Source organism: Megascapheus bottae, chromosome 8, assembly GCF_031878675.1.
Source record: "Megascapheus bottae isolate mThoBot1 chromosome 8, mThoBot2.hap1, whole genome shotgun sequence".
Lineage (NCBI taxonomy): Eukaryota > Metazoa > Chordata > Mammalia > Rodentia > Geomyidae > Megascapheus > Megascapheus bottae.
Window position 1 is genome coordinate 57078943 of NC_143516.1, and position 17780 is coordinate 57096722.

A 17780-nucleotide genomic window follows, 5' to 3' on the forward strand; every position below is an offset into this window, starting at 1 on the left:
GGCGAGCTAGCCACAGGCTGGTGGGCTGCCAAGGCCTCACAGGCCAATGGGAAGTGAGGCTCTGTCTTTCACAAAGCTGCTTCCTCAGCTGGGGACAGTTGTGGCCCCAAACACACAAAGCTGCAAGGTCACAGGGGTACGCTCTCTCAAGCTCTCAAGGCAGCCCTGTTTATCAGTTTTCCTGTAGCAACATTTTTTATGCCAAATGTTATCAGGAAGGTCTGACATTTTCCAAATACTGAAGTCACACTTGTCTCCACTTCAGTCCCACCCAGGTTGAAACGCGCAAATTAAGTGACAGACATTTGAAAATGTTCTCACTGGGGAGCTGGAGCCTCCATTTCTTTTTCTTGCTTCAAGGGACATTTTGTGGAGAAGAAAGGGCAAACTGTTGGTCAGTTCTCCTCTCCCCATTTCCCTACAGCTTCAACTCACCACAACCCCCACATAGTTCAGGAATCTCCTGCCAGGTCAGCTGTGAGCAGAGGATCCTAGGAGAGACACTCAGAACCAATATGGCGCCAAGGCTAGAGACACTGTAAAGCATAGCATGCTGAGCTGCCTGATCCATTCTCTTCTACTTCAATGTCTGAAAAGAAAGTTCCTTTGCTTCCTTTCTAGTCCCACCTCAGCAGTCTCAGTCTTCAAGACTGTCTACTAGGTCTTTTCTCACTCTGGTCTTTTAGACAGTCCCTCTGCTACCACCACACACAGCTTTCATACGTTTCTCACAGGCTGCCAATGAGCTGCTCAAAACATCCTCAGCCTGCCTCTCACCCAAACTTAAGTCTCTTCAAGACTTCCTGCTTCCCATAGAAATTAAAGTTGTGACTCATGGGACATCATACAGGCCTTTACTGATCATCCAGCTGTGTCCTGGACTGCATTTTTCCCCCTAATTTCCAATTATCTCTCCCCCTCTCCCCTTCTCCCTCCAGCCTATGACCTGAGCTACTTACCATGAATTCAAGTGTGACTCTCCTAAGACACCTCTGAGGTATGGTTACATTGCTGTCTGGTGCATCCACCATATCTTGTACTTGTGTTTCTCAATAGCATGTGGCTTTATTGTGGACATCAGTTCAACTAATGTCAACTGTCCCTGTACCCTAGGTGATACCACGTGGGCTGGCACTAATGCACAAAAATGTTTACTGAATGACTAACAAAACCACTCACTCCATCTGATCCTTTTCTATGGTACCAAGGAATCAGAACCCAGGTCTTTGTGCAAGCTGGGCAAGCCAAACTCCCAGCCCTCTATCTGATCCATTTAAATAAGCTCCATTTTATTCTGATTTGGTGTGTAAGCCATTAAGACTCTTCAGAAGAAGGCAAACAAACCTGGCAAATAGTAATTAGTAGTGAAGTGATGTCTCCACTATACAATGAGAGAAAACAAGCTATTAGAAACAGGTGAGAAGTTTAACTAACTGCTTTCCTGCTCAGTTGGGCCTCCAGAAGCTTCTCTCTGAACAACTGTCAGCTTCTCTTATCATTTCCTATGTTTTGAACCTAGTTACCTTCAAGTACTTATTAATATCTTACTAGTATTTGTTTGTGAATATAACAGTTTTTGTGTGTGAGTGCAAGTAGTGGGGCTTGAACTCAGGCCTTTAGTTATTGTTTGGCCTTTTTACTCAAGGCTGGAATTCTACCACTTGAGCCAGACCTTTACTTTTGCTTTTTGCTGGTTAGTTGAAGGTAAGAGGCTCACACACTTTTCTGTCTGGGGTGGCTTTGAACCACGATCCTCAGATCTTAACCTCCTGAGTAATTAGGATTATAGGTATGAGCTATCAGTGCTCACTTGAAAGGAACATATTTTTAAAAAGTATTCATTGCAGGGCACAGTGGCTCATGCCTGTAATTCTAGCTACTCAGGAGGCTGAGATCTGAGGACTGTGGTTCAAAGCCAGCCCAAGCAGAAAAGTCTGTGAGACTCTTATCTCCAATTAACCACTAGAAAACCAGAAGTGGTGAGGTGGCTCAAGGGGTAAGGTAGTAGCCTTGAGCTGAAGAGCTCAAGGACAGTGCCCAGGCCCAGAGTAAACCCCACAACTGGTAAAATAAATAAATAAATAAGAAGAAAGTGTTCATTAGGACCAGGAGTTTGGCTGAGTGATAGCATGCATGAAGTACTGGGTTTGGTTCCTTGATACCACATACATAGAAAAAAGTCAAAAGTGGTGCTGTGGCTAAAAGTAGAAGAGCTCTAGCCTTGAGAAAGCCCCAGGACAGTGCTCAGGCCCTGAATTCAAGCCCCAGGATTGGAAAAAAAAAACACTCATTGAAATGTTCTGGGATATGTGTACCCCTGTGAATGCTATTTGAGATTCACAATGAAGTTAAGAAGACAACTTTCTGAAAAGCTTCCTTTATTTGAAATCTGCTAAGTCTACTCACTATTTGACCTATTATATGACACTATTTATGAATTTCATAGGCTCATTTTTATTCACAGTGAACTTAATATGAGGGAATTTTAATAAAGAAGACTTTTTTTTTTATCAGTCCCGGGGTTTGAACTCAGAGCCTGGTTACTGTCCCTGAGCACCTTTTGCTCAGGGCTAGTGCTCTACCACTTGAGCCACAGCAATACTTCCAACTTTTTCTGTTTATGTGGTAATAAGGAATCAAACGCAGGGCCTTCATGCATACGAGACAAGCATTCTACAATTGAGCCACCTTCCCAGCCCTAAAGAAGATTTTTCTAAAGATAAAAAAGGCATGATACAAAGAAAAAAAAGGTAGTTTAGACTTTTCTGGCCTCTGGCAAGGCCTAGTAATATATTAACTGATTTAATCCTTACAGTGGTAAAAGGTAGGTACAATGTCTCATAGATGAGGAAAGTGCAGCATAGGGCTCCTACACTAGCAAACTTAGAGTGAGGCGTTAGTAGTTAAGGCCTTAATTTCTCTGCCAAAATGTATATGCCTATGAGTGGTGGGTAATTCTCAGATTCCTGCTAGCTTTTTACAGGGTTCTAGAGAGCCAAGGAACATTACCACTGTCTTTGTCCTGAAGGAAAATAAGCAGCAAGCAAAACTTTAGTATCTACCCATCTGTCCCATATATTCATCCAGTCACCCACCTACCAATTCACCTATCTGGACATCCATTAATCAATTCAAGTATTTATCCATCCACCTACCCAACAACCCATTCATTCCTCCATTCATCAAATTACCTACACATTCATCTATAGACTCACTCACCCCTCTTCCATTGACTTATCACCCATCCATTCCCCCATCCATTTCTCCACTCATCCACACATACATAAAACATGTGGGAACCATGTGCATAAAGACAGACGCACACCCCCTATTAAGGATTATAGAAGCTCAACTGGGAATCAGTGGCTCGTGCCTGTAATCCTAACTATTTGGGAGGCTAAGGTTGGGAGAATTACAGTTCTAGGCTAGCTCAGGCAAAAAAGTTCCTAAGATTCTCTTTCAAGGGGTGAAGCTGGGCTTGATCGCGCTTTCCTGTCACTCTAGCTATGAGAAGGAACATAAAGTAGGAGGATCATGATGCACATACAGACTCCTTGCAAAAAAAAAAATAAGACCCCATTTCCAAAATAAACAGTATGAAAAGGGGCTAGAGATGTGGCTCAGTGCAGAGTGACTGCCTCGAAATGCAGGATGCTGAGTTAAAGCTCCAGTGCTGTAAAAAAAAAAAAGGAAGGAAGAAGGAAGAAAGAAAAAAGAAGGAAAGAAAAGAGATCACAGATCTCCAGAGGCAACCAAATGTGGTTGGTCAAGGAAAGCTCACAGCAAATACCACCAATGGAACAAAAACAAGAGTAGGTGAGATGTCAAAAATGTTCCAAGTGAAGATAAAAGGCTTAGGCATGCCAGAGGAAATCAAGGGAAAGAAAAGCTGCATGATGCAGAAAAAAAATCCTTCTTAAACTTAACCACAGAAATCAATTGCAATCATGTCACAGGTCTATTTTCTCAGAAATTGGAGATGTATTTATTTAGCTTGCTCATTTGTGAAGGATTGAAGGTTACAGTAAGTCTTATAATTGGTCACTGAGAGAGACAAGGAAGACTATTAGAAAATGTGGCTCTGTTAGAACACTGAACCACATCCTTCATGGGAGAGTACTACAGATGGTGTTTGGTTTAGCTAATGCATTTCTGGCACCATTTCTGATTGTTTGCCCTCTACTTCACAATCCTGGGCCAGTACATACTGGCAGTTGGATGTGGAGTTCCAATGAGTCATAAAGAAAATATGGTGGGATCAACCCACTCATCTGCATGTCATTATTTGTTGAAAGATGGAACAAATGGGTGCTGAAAAGCTAGGCCCAGGTGGCTCATGCCTGCAACAATCCATGCTACTCAGGAGGTTGAGATCTGAGGATCAAGGTTCAAAGCCAGCTCAAGCAGAAAATCCCTGAGACTTTTCTATCCAATGAACCATTCAGAAGCTGAAAGTGCATTAGGTGCTGGTGGCTCACACCTGTAGCAATCCTAGCTGCTCTGGAGGCTGACATCAGAGAACTGTGGTTTAAGGCTAGCCTGGGCAGGAAAGTTTATTTTGACTCTTATCACCAACTAAGCACAAAAAAAAAGCCGGAAGTGGAGCTATAGCTCAAGTGGTAGCCCTAGTCTTGGCAAAAATGTTCAGGATTATAGCGAGGCCCTGAGTTCAAGCCCCAGTACTGGCATAAAACAAGAAAAAATGACAGTAACAACAAGAACAACAAAAAGGCTGAGCACACAGCATTCCACAGTTTCTTCATTAACTGGAAAAATGAACACACACTTCCTACATGCATACATATCACTGTTACACTGAATATTACTTGCTCAGCTAATTGGGTTCCAGGGAGGTTTAACTGCATCTCTGTGTGGCTAGAAAACTCAGCAAAAGTTTAGATTCTATCTAAAAGCAATAATTAAAGTGAGAGGGAAATAAAAGCACGTGAAGAATTTTTAAATTTGAATTATAGACTGAAGGAAAGAAATACTAATGCAATTCACATAGCACACAGATGTATTTGTGTGCGTGGTCACTTGTGTCAGTGTGACATGTGATTTGTTTAATTCTTTCCAATTTTCAGATAAAACACAGATGCTGGAACAAGGAGAAGATATACTAAGACATGGCCTTTACTTTCTCCTTGGCTAACTGAGGTCAACCTTACTTAGTCCCCTTCTAGTCTAGAACACAAAGGGACACCAGTAGGCAGAGGCTGTGGCTGCATTCTTCCATAAGGAGGTCAGCAGAAGTGACAATAGAGCTACTGGAGTGCTATTCAGGAAGTTCCTGCCTACACCAATACATTTTAGTATTTTCCCTATCCTGTTCTATAGTAGTTTTAAAGTCTTAGGTCTTAGGCCAGGAGCATGGCTTAGTGGTAGAATGCTTGCCCAGCATGCATGAAGCCCTGGGTTAGATTCCTTGGTACCACATACACAGAAAACACTGGAAGTGGTGCTGTGGCTCATGTGGTAGAGGGATAGCCTTGAGAAAGCCCAAGGACAGTCAGTGCTCAGGCCCTGAGTTCAAGCCCCAGGACTGGTAAAAACAAAAACAAAAACGAAGCCTCAATTCTTCCTTACCTTAAGGGCTTTATCCACTTTGCTTGGATGTTAGTATAGCGTAAGAGACAGGCCCAGTTTGTCTTCTGCATATGAATATCCAGGTCTCGCAGCACCATTTGTTGAAGAGGCTGTCTTTTCTCCAAAGTCCAAAGTATATTTTACAGCTCTTCCATTTTTATAAATGAGGAATCTATTGTCAGACTCATACAGCTGATAGGTGAAACATTCATATAGCTGATGTCAGATCTGGGTGGTGTTGATATGTGATGGGGGGGGGAGAGATGAACTCAGGGCCTAGGCATTATTCCTTAACTTTTTCTCTCAAGGCTAGCACGCTACCATTCGAGCCACAGATCCACTTCTAGATATTTTTTTTGTACCAGTCTTGGTGTTTGCACTCAGATCCTAGGCATAGTCCCTGAATGTTTTTGCTCAAGGTTAGTGCTTGTTGAAGCCTGTCCAGGCTGGCTTCACACTTTGATTCACAGACCTCAGTGTCCTAACTAGCAAGAATTATAAACACAAGTTATCGGCACTGGGGGCAACTCTGGGTCATTCTAATGCCCTTTCCCTTGCTCTTGTCTTTTGGGATTCCCTGGGTCCAGGTGTGTCCCTAAGTCTAGGGAAAGCCGTTAAACTGCATTTTCATGCTCGAAATACTAGGCCTTAGCTGTCATAAATGTATGGCTGGAATGTCCCCAGCAAAATTGACATTGGAATATAATTTCCAATGTGAAGTATGAAGAAATGGGATATTTCGGAGATGATGGGGGCTCTGCCCTCGTGGATGAATCCCCTTATGGACAGATGGTTCTGTAGGTTTATGGGTTATCCTGAGAGTGGTTCTGTCTCCTGTTTGTGCCTCTCCCCACCCAAGGTCCTGATGTGCTTGCCTTCTGCTGGGGATCTTTCACACAGATGAAGGATATCATCAGCCCCACTATACATCTAGCCCCACAATAGAGGAGGGGAGCCAAAGCTGTGTTATCTATACACAATGGAATTCTACACAGCCATTAGGAAGAATAATATGTCACTTGCAGGAAATGTTAAATGAAGAAAGCTAAGCTCAAAAAGACAAATGGCACATGTTTTCTCGCACATGGAAGCTTGATCTAAAATACACTGGGACCTGATAAATCATACAAGGACTCTAGGTATTCACACACAGTGAAAACAAAAGAAGACCATTTGAGAGGAGAACACCAAGGTGTATACTTAAATGCCGCTTATCATAGAAAACAATATTTGTTACCAGACACTAGTAGTTCACCCCTGTAATCCTACTTACTCAGGACACTAAAATCTGACGGCCTGAGCATGAAAGTCCCTGAGACTCTTCTCCAATTAACCTCCAGAAATCTGGAAGTGGTAGAGCACTAGGCTTGAGCTGAAGAGCCCAGGAGCAGAGCCCAGGTCCAGAGTTCACACCTCACAACCTTAATAATAATTTTAAAAATGATAATAATAATATTTGTTGAAATGAACTCCAGGAAATGGAAATGAGGCAGACACTAGGGACAAACAAAAGCTTTTTGTTGTTGTTTGATTGTTATACTATCACCCATTGTCTACTTCAAAAACCTATGTCTTACCATGACATATATTTCTTTCTTAAAAGGCAGAGAGGGACACTGGGCACTGTGGCTGACGCCTGTAATCCTAGCTTCTGAAGAGGCTGAGATCTGAGGATGGTGGTTCAAAGCCAGCCTGGGCACTAAAGAATGTGAGACTCTTGTCTCCAATTAATCACTGGAAAATGGGAAGTAGGGCTGTCGCTCAAAGGGTGGTAGCCTTGAGCTGAAGAGCTCTGGGACAGAGTTCAAGCCCCATGACCCCCACAAAAAAAAGGCAGAGAGGGAAAAAGAGAACATAGTAGCAATCAGTGAATTTCCAGTGAACAGTACTGGAGTGCTAGAAAGTCAAGCTTCAAATTAGCAAACTATCTCATAAACTTTCAAAAGCACAATTCACAAGGACTCTCTTCCCCCTCAAGAAAAGATGAGTTCACTTACAACAAATGAAAGATAACTGCTAAATGAGACACCATGATCAAAGTTGATAGGCACAACACCATCAAAAGATACTCACAGTGCCTCAAATTGAGTATTAATCAATAGCTAGAACTCCTAAGAAATAGCAAGAAATAAAAATTAAGCCCAGGCTACTCTGGAAGCTGAGCTCTGAAGACCACAGTTAAAAGTCAGCCTGACAACTCTTTTTTTTTTTTTTTAAAGTGAGTCATAGGGCTTGAACTCGGCCTGGTGCTGTCCCTGAGCTTTTCAGCTACCACCCTACTCTTGAACCAAGCCCTATTTCCCGTTTTCTAGAGGTTAATTGGAGATAAGAGCCTCAGGTCCTTTTGTGCCTGGGCTGGCTTTGAACCCTGATCCTCAGATCTCAGTCTCCTGAGTAACCAGGGTTACAGGTGTGAGCCACCGTGCCTGGCTCCATGAGACTCTTATCTCCAATTAACCATCAGAAAACCAAAAGTGGTATTGTGGCTCAAAATGATAGAGCACTAGCCTTGAGCTTAGGAGATGAAGAACTCAGGGACAGTTCCCAAGCCCAGAGTTCAAGCCCAGTGATTGACCAAAAAGAAAAGAAGAAAAAAAAACAAGCCCAATTTAAAAAACAAAGCAAAAGACATGATCATACAAGTAGGAAAGAGGAAAGCCCCCAAAATTAACAAGTATATCAAAAGAGGCCTTAGCTCATTAGTTACTAGACACATTCGAGATGAAACAATGTCAGACCACAGAGGAAATCCTATAAAAATGAGTAAAGGAAGACATCAGTGGCTCATATCTGTAATCCTAGCTACTTAGGAGGCTAAGATTGAGGATCGTGGTTTGAAACCAGTCCAGGCTTTAAAATCTGAAAAACTAGGGGGATTTGAATAGAAGGTACCAGCCATTCATAAAGACAGTCTGCAGAGTCTGGAGCCAAAGTAACACGTGGTCTGTGACTAGCAATTTAAGTCTTGGGTATGGGCCTCAAAGAGATCCTCTCAGTGGGACCTGCAGGAGGACATCTGGAGCGGCACAAACTGGAGGCAGGGAGCTGGAGGCCATCTCCACAGGCCATCACTGATGGGAGAGCAGATGGGTAAATGTGTGGAGATCAACATGGAGATCACACAAGTTGTGTAAGTCCACAGCGGATACAAGCAACACGGGCCAGTCATATAAACAAGAAGTGTAGGGCAAAACAAAACAATGAAGCTGGCCACTGGTGGCTCGTGTCTATAATTCTAATTCCTAAGGAGGTTGGGATCTGAGGATCACCAGCTAAGGCAGACAAGCCTGAGAGAATCTTATCTCCAATTAACTAGCTACCAGCCTTAAATAAAAAAGCCAAGGGAAAGCATAAGGCCCCAGCTCAAGCCCCAGTACCAGCACAGGAGGTGAGGAGGAGGGAGAGAGAGAAAGAGAAGGGGACGGAGAATACAGAATGAACTAGCAGGACTACTCATATAATTTTTTAAAAAAGCACATGAAAGTTCAACGAGTGTATCCAGAAGCAAATCTAGACATCAGATACTTATTTTTATTTTTGTTTTGGTTGTGGGGCTTGAACTCTTGGCCTGGGCACTATCCTTGAGCTCTTCTGCTCAAGGCTAGTGTTCTACTACTTTGAGCCACAGTGCCACTTCTGGTCTTCTGGTGATTAATTGAAGGCAAGAATCTCACGAACTTTTGTGCTGGGGCTGGCTTTGAACTGTGATCCTCAGATCTCAGCCCCCTGAGTAGCTAGGATTATAGGCATGAGCCCCTGGCCCCTGACACATCAGATACTCTAGAATGGCTGTGTATGTACGAAAAGAATGGCAGCCAAAGGCCATTCATCCCACTTACCTGTTCCCTGAGGGAGTTAAAAGCAGGGCCATGGTCCCCACCCTGGCTGCTGCAGTCCTAGGCAGTAGTTTGGGAGTCATTTGGACAGAAAGCAAGTTCAGCAGCCAGGACTTCAGAGGTGGCGACCAGGTAGAGAGGAGAATGGCCTCCTGGGAAACGCACTGAAAGCTCTCTTCTAGCTCAAAGATGAGTTAGAATGGCACCTCTGGCAATGCCTTTGTTCTGTATTTTAGGGACATTTCAAAAGCCTGTTAATAAGCAAGTATTAGAATGGTTTAGTCATATGCCAGTGGCTCACACCTATAATCCTTCCTACTCAGAAGGCTGAGGTCTGAGGAGTAAGGTTGGAAGCTCCCCAGGCAGAAAAGTATGTAAGACTCTTACCTCCAATTAATCAGCCAAAAAAACCCCCCCAAAACCAAAAAAAAACCCCAGAAATGAAGGTAGAGCAATAGCCTCGAGGGAAAAGCTGGGTGATGGTGTGCAGCGCTAAATGAAGCCTCAATACCAACACTTACACACATACACACACACACACACACACACACACACACTTCTCTCTATGTGTGTGTGTTCAGATATTGGGACTTAGAAAAGACGATGAAGGGGAGAGGGAAGGTGTCTATGCCAGGCTCTCAGAACAAAATAGACAAATGCCAAACGTAAATGATCTGTTCTTCACTTTCTATCCCATAACTATAACCTTTAGCAATGACTTTTTCTTAGACCACAAGGGACCAGGAATTTTCACCCAAACTCATGTACCACTCACAAAAGCCCTACACTGGTGGAAGTTACCACTCCTGTCTTACACTTAAAACACAGGGGGCTCTGGGGCTCAGAGGAGTATCTAGGCCAAGGGCAAATTAAATGGTTGGTATCTTCTCCTCAGGAGACACCAGGCCTCCCACGAACACAGCTACACCAACTGGTCACTTTTGCCATCCTCCTATCAAGTTTTCTGCTGTAGCCCAGTCCCAGGGTTTCCAGGCTACCTTGAGGACCTCCAGGGCCTTTAGAACAGATCCAGTAGCTCTCTTGGAGAAATGACAGATATATATACTTTCTCAAAGGTTCTATCTCTAGAAGACTCCTTGGGCTAAACTGGATTCTAGAAGCTCATTCTTCATCTTATATTTGTAGGAAGTTGGAAATACCCTTCCACAGCTGTTGTCCACCTCAGTCTGAATCTCTAGTGTTTCAGAAATCAACATTCAGCAGGTGGTTGTGATGGGAGTGTCTTCATAACAGAGCATCAGTAAATTCCCTGAGGCTTAGTATAATGTAAGCAAAAAGAAACACACACACACACACACACACACACACACACACACACACACACACACCCCCCATTGGTCAGGAAGACTGCAGCACAGTATCCTAAATTCTTGTATTACAAGAACTATACTTCTAGCAGGTCAAATCATGTTTTTTTAGGCCTTGGTTTCTCCTCACCCCCAAGCCATGTGCAGAGGCAAGTACTGATGAGGAGCTATCAGGAACATGGCCAGAACAGCAAGCTGATACCATTCCTAGCTGCCTCTGCCAGTTTTGTTTTGGCCTCATGCCCAAGTCCAATTATTTTTAGCAAAACTTGAAAGTAAGTAACTCCGTTACAAAAAGTATTCAAAACATTCGGGATGGGCTAGGAATGTGGCCCTGAGGTAGAGTGCTTGACTAGTATGCACGAAGCTCTGGGTTTGCTTCCTTGGTACCACATGCATGGAGAAAGCTGGAAGTGGTACTGTGGCTCAAGTGATAGAGGACTAGCCTTGAGAAAGCTCTAGGACAGTGCCCAGAGTCTGAGTTCAAGCCCCAGGACTGGCAAAAAATCAAACTCAAAAACAAAAAACAAACAAACAGCACTCAAGAACATGGGCTGCAACTTGTAGCATAGGGCTTTCTATTATAAATATATGCTATGATTAGCACCTCAATTCGGCCTAAGGAGAGAATATTATTGGAAAAAACTCGAAATTTTTCATTCTATTATTTTTGTTATTATTGTTATTATTATTTGTCAGTGATGGGGTTTAAACTCAGTCCCTGGGCACTATCCTTAAGCTTTTGTTGCGCAAGTTTAGAACTCTACCATTTTAAGCCACAGTTCTACTTCTGGATTTCTGGTAGTTAATTGGAGATAAGAGTCTTCTGAGCCATGGTGCAGTGGCTCATGCCTGTAGTCCAAGATACTCAGAAGGCTGAGATCTGAGGATCGCCATTCAAAGCCCACGTAGGTACTAAAGTCTGTGAGACTCTTATCTCCAATTAATCACTAGAAAACGTGAAGTGGCATTGTGGCTCAAGGGGTAGGTCAACAGCCTTGAGCTCAGGGACAGCACCCAGGCCCAGAGTCTAAGCCTCATGACTCACAAAACAAAATAAAATAAAATAAAACAGCCTTTCGGATTTTGCTGCCTAGTCTGACTGAAACTTGGTTCTCAGATCTCAGCCTCCTGAACAGTTAGGATTGTGAGTGTGAGCCATCAGCATTAGGCTTTTTTTCATTCCTCCTCCTCCTCCTCCTCCTCCTCCTCCTCCTCCTCCTCCTCCTCCTCCTTCTTCTTCTTCTTCCTCTTCCTCTTCCTCTTCTTCTTCTTCCTCTTCTTCTAACAAAAGGAGTTTACACAACTGCAGAGAAAAGGTTGTTACAAAAATAAAATGTTGCTAGGTGCCAATGGCTCATATCTGTAATCCTAGTGACTCCAGAGGCTGAGATCTGAGGATCAAGGTTCAAAGCAGTCAAATCTGAGAAACTCTTATCTCCACCTAACCAGCCCAAAGTGAAGATATAGTTCAAGTGGTAGAGCTCCAACATTAAGTGGAAAAGCTAAAGAATGGCACCCTGCTCCTACGTTCAAACCCCAGGACTAACACAGAAAAAATATATGTGTCTATCAGTCCAAGCTGATAAATGAAGAAGCTCTTTTCTCCACTTCTGGAAAAGCCAGAAGTGGCAGAACCTTGAGCAAAAAAGTTAAGCAAAGCACAAAGCAAATCCTACATTCAAACCTCAGTACTAGCACACACACACGCACACATACGCACACACTCAAAAAAGAAAGAAAAAATTATGAAGAGGTGATTTATGCTTGAAGTCAAAACAAACTCATAAGGTTTATCTTACCCTTCAGGGAAGAAGTAGAGACTTAAACCAGTGACAACTACATAAATATTTAGATTGTTATTACTGCTTTGCAAAGCACCAGGCAGATGTAGCTGTGGAAAGAGTGAGCTTATGAGACCACAGAGTTCTTGAAAACGCAATCCTTCTGAGGCCAAATATTGCAAACTCTTACTAGTTCCCTCACATCAATCCTAGAGACTTACAGATCTGTTTGAATTGCTGCTTTGGAAATCTCTCAACCAACATGCAGAGAGCAGAGGGCTCTCTCCCCTTCCAGTCTCTCAAAAAAAAAGAGAGAAAATAAAAAAGTCCCAAACAACTGTTCTTCTCCACATTTCCAAAGAATAGTAGTGTGCTTTCCTGACTTGTGAGTTCTTCTGGATGTGTGTGTGTGTTGGTGCACATGTGTGTGCATGTGTGAATACCCCAATTCTTACACTTAAACTCAGAGCCTGGGCTCTGTCCTGTAGCTTTCTTGCTTAAGGCTGGCACTCGACCACTTGAGCCACATCTCCTCTTCCGGCTTTTTGGCAGTTAATCGGAAATTAGTCTCAAGAACTTGAGACCTTGCTCTGCCTGTTCTCTTCTAGAAATCTTAAGTGTTCCTAAGTCCCAATTTTTCTTCAGTGTAACTGGATTTTCTAATGCTAAGCTTTTGCATAGGATTAAAGTTTGATGATGGGCTGAATTGTGCATGCATCTCATTTATACATGTATTACTATGTAACCCCTCTGTGTCCCAGCTCTAAAATTAGCCCAAGAAACAAGTCTTCACAGTCCTGGGGAAACCACATGACACTTCCATGTTTTAAAAACCTGTACTCCCTCCCCACTTCTCTCTCTCTGCCAGTAATGGGGCTTGAACTTACAGCCTATGTTCTCATTTGTTTTTGTTTTTGTTTTTTTTTCCCACTCATTTCACCACTTAAGCCACATCTCCACTTGGGTATGGCTTAAATGGTAGAATTCCAGGACTACCTGGGCTGGCTTCAAACCACTATTCTCAGATCTCAGCCTCACAAGTAGCTCAGATTTATAGCCATGAGCCACAGGCACCCACTTCCTGTTGTCTCTCAGGTTAGGCCCTTTAGGCCCTTCCTAAATCTCTGCTGTTAACCTGATTTTATTGAAATCATTTTGGTTCTTTGAGTCTATTCCATAGGGACTGGTAATAACAAGATTGTAAATTTATTTATTTATTTATTTATTTATTTATTTATTTATTTATTTATTTATTTATTACCAGGTGTGGGGCTTGAACTCTGAACCTGGGCGCTGTCCCTGAGCTTTTCAGGTCAAGGCTAGCATTCTTCCACTTTGAATTATCTTGCCACTTGCAGTTTTCTGGTGATTAATTGGAGATAAAAGTCTCATGAACTTTCCTGCCTAGGCTGGCTTTGAACCAGGATTCTCAGATCTTAGCCTCCAGAGTAGCCAGGATTACATGCATGGACCATCAGCAACGCCACAACAAGAACTTGATATTACAGAGACCATATTATATTCAAACAATGCTTTTAGATAGAATTCCTTTCATTTTATGGAAGAAGACACTGGTATTAAGACAGAAGAGTTAGTAACTGGCTCTAGGTCACAAATAAAGAAGTGGGGTGGAAATCTACCTGAGGCTAAGAATTTATTGGGCCCTGTCTTTGAGGCCAGCAAGTTCTGGTATCCATCTAAATTTCTTCTTTTGGGTCTGGTGTACCTTTCATGACGATGAGATAATAGATTCTTTGAAAGAGGTAACACAGTGAGAGAGATGAGCACGGGACTAAATTGAGTCCTGGCATTGGGTAACGTTGGGCAGAGTGGGCTGGGCGGCTCCGGTACCCTCCTCTCCTCCTGGCAGTCCGGTGACATGGATTTAAGACAGTCATCCGAGAGACTTGTGTGTGCATCCTCTCTATCTGAGTCTAGTTCTCTCCCCGCATCCTGAGTCTCGGCCCTAGGCTTGCACGCGGTGCCGTGGCCCCCGCCTGGACGCCTAGCCGGGCGGGAGCTTGTCCTTACCATGGCATCATAGCGCAGGGCGTTCATGAAGTGCGCCACCTCGGCGCCCTTGTACACGGTGAACCAAATGGTGCCCTGGTACTGGTCCCCGGCGTCGAGCAGCAGCACGTTGGCCTCGGCTCGGCGGATCTGCTCCACCTTGGTGAAGAGCCGCGCCACGCCGCCCACGCAGAGGCTGGCGTTGTTGCACTTGGTGGAGTCCACGCTGGTCTGCTCCAGCCGGCTGTGCACGTCGTTGGTGTGCAGGATCGTGAGCTCCCAGGCGCCGGCTGCGGCCGCGCTCAGCGTTAGGAGCAGCAACCGGGGCACGGGCGCTGGCGCGGCCCGGGGACACATGGCAGCGGGTGCGTGGAGCGGGCGCGAGTGGCGGCGAGCCGGCCGAGGACAGGCGAGTGTGGGCTGGACTGCCCCGGCGGGGCCAGGGGCCCGGGCCGAGGGGCGGGGCGGGGGCGGGGCCCGGGCGGGGCGCGCATCTCCCCCGCCCCCCGCCCCCGGCCGGCGCGGGCCATGCGCGCTCCCCGGCGGTCACCCGAGCCGACCCTGGCACCCGGGGCTGCTGCCCGGGCGCCGCGGAAGCCTGGCACCCGCTGCTGACAGGAACAGTGCCGGGGGTTGTTCCTGAGGGCGAGAGCCCCGCCGGGGAGTGTGGGTGCGGGCGGTCCCGCTGCGGGCGCGCTGCCATCCCCGTGCTCTCCGAGGGGTCGGCCCGGAGCGGGGCTCCATCCCGCCGACTCGCACCTCTCTGGGGCCCAGATTTTCCAGAAGAAGAAAATGTACGAGAGAGCAGATCGCAAATAAATGCGGGGTGGGGGAGTGGGGAGGCAGAGAAGGAGTGCAAAGAAAGGCGAGCGCGAGAGGCGGCGCGCGCGGAGGGAAGAGCGAGGGGCGCGTGGGGAGAGGTGCCGCGCTCGGCCGGTTTCCTCCAACCTAGGAGGTTTACATCAGAAGCCCCGGACTCCTCGGAAGTCGTCCCGGTATTTAGCTGGAAACCCCAGGATACGACGGCGGCGCGGCCTGGACAGCTCCCAGAAGCCAGAGAGCATCCTGGTGGGCCGCGCGCGTCGGTGGTGGCTGTGCGTCTGTGCGGGCCGGGTCTCCCTTTCCTTGCCTTTCTAACAGTCCTTGCTTTCAGCCCAAAACCTTTGCGTGTGTGTGTGTGTGTGTGTGTGTGCGTGTGCGTGTGCGTGTGCGTGTGTGTGTGTGTGTGTGTGTGTGGTGTTCAGTGCGTTTAGCAAGTATAACAGGAGTCCTGTGCTGATAACTCATGCCTGTGATCCTAGCTACTCAGAAGGCTGAGATCCAAGGTTCTCAGGTCGAAACCAGACCAGGTAAGAAAATCCTTCAGACGCTGATGTCCAATTAGCCAGAAATCCTGAAGTGGGTAGAACTGCAGCCTTGAGCAGGAAAAAAGCTGAGGGACAACGCCCATATGCCCAAATTCAAGTCCGGGGGGGGAGGGGGGGGAGAGAGAGAGAGAGAGAGAGAGAGAGAGAGAGAGAGAGAGAGAGAGAGAGAGAGAGAGAGAGAGAGAGAGAGAGAGAGAGAGATCCATACATCACTCTTAAGAAATTGAAACTGCTAGACTATCTCTGTTTAATATGAATTGAGTCCTTGAATTAAATATAATCTAGCGCATTTGAGAAGGAAAGACAAAGAGAATTAGTTTGGTTGCCCACTGTATATCTTGTACATTACACAGATCAGTGTATTTAAGTCTCACACTTCTTCAAAGTGCATCATAGCAGGGGTTTTTTTGTTGTTGTTGTTTTAAGTTGTGTCTCCCTCTTCTCTACAATACTGCCATACCATTCCTGGGCATCTACCCTGAACATCATAACACAGGATGTGATAAAGACACCTGCTCAGCTCTGTTCATCTCTGCACTATTCACAATAGCCAGGCGATGGAAACAATCCAGATGCTCTACTGCAGATGAATGGATAGAAAAAAAATGTGATATATATATATATATACACACACACACACACACAAACATGCACGCCCGCGCACACACACACACACACACACACACACACACACACACACACACACTGGAATTCTACATCGTCAACAGACAAGATAAGATAATGGCGTTTGCAGGGAAGTGGATGAAACTAGAGCAAATCATGTTGAGTGAGATAAGTAAAGGAACAAAAGGCACATGGTCTCCTTGATATGTGGCTATTAGATCCAAACAGTACAAGAGCAATGACTCAATATTGGGTACCCAAGGTTATGGACATGGTCTTGGAGATGCAAACATAACTACATAAAAATTTCTGATGGGATATGGACTCTATAGACATAATGTTTTATTACATAGATTAATGTATCTATGACACACAAACTCAGCTTAATTTTAATTATGTTCTAAAATCTATGTGCCAGTGGTTGTATATAGAGATTCCCTTCTTGAATACTTGTTTGTTAACCATGCCATTTGAAAAATGATGTAAAAATCAGTGTTAATAAAATCTTTTAAAAAAGTGATGTCTTCCAACTATGGTAAAATAGGCATAACATAGAACAATTTTAGCTGTTTTAAGAGTGCAGTGCAGTGCAGGCACTCACCACTGCACCACATCACTGCCACCCACTTCCACAGCGTCCCACAGTGACCTTCAGTTTCTTTCCTCTCAGCCACTGGCAGCCAGCATGGTACCTTCTGTCTCTATAAACTTGACTCTTCTAGGTATATTATAGTTTTCATATCTTAGAGTTTATTTCTTTTGGTCTCAATGTGTTTCAGTATCTAGGATCCTATATAATTTATCATATCCCAGTATATTTTAGATCTAATTTCTGCACTTCAAAAAGAATATCTTTTATTTTTGTTTATTTTTTATTGTTATTATGGAGATGTACAGAGGGGTTATGGTAACATAACCAAGTAATAAGTACATTTCTTTTTAGATAATGTCACCTCTTCCCTCTCAACTTTTACTTCTTTTGGCTAGTATACCAAAATTTAATTGCTAATTGCTGGATTATCTATTTAGATCATCTATTTATCTACGCATATCCATCTATATATCTATATATAAGGAACTGTCACATTTTCTTTTAAAGTGACTGCAACGTTACTTTTCTTTTCTTGTTCTCTTTCCTTCCTTCCCCTCCCTCTCTCCCCCCTCCCTTCTTTCCTTCCTTCCTTCCTTCCTTCCTTCCTTCCTTTCTTTTTCCTTTCTGCCTTTTTCCCTTCTGGTTTGTGCTGG

At 44.5% G+C, this 17780-nt stretch overlaps 1 protein-coding gene across 1 annotated transcript in view; it reads right to left on the reverse strand.

The window, feature by feature from the left end:
• Positions 1-14901, reverse strand: part of Nt5e (5'-nucleotidase ecto) — a 64038-nt gene extending 49137 nt beyond the window's left edge. Inside the window, exon 1 of the mRNA XM_090338483.1 lies at positions 14566-14901. Coding sequence (XP_090194609.1) covers positions 14566-14901 — 336 coding nt within the window. The remainder of the gene's footprint in view (positions 1-14565) is intronic.
• Positions 14902-17780: the final 2879 nt, after the last annotated feature.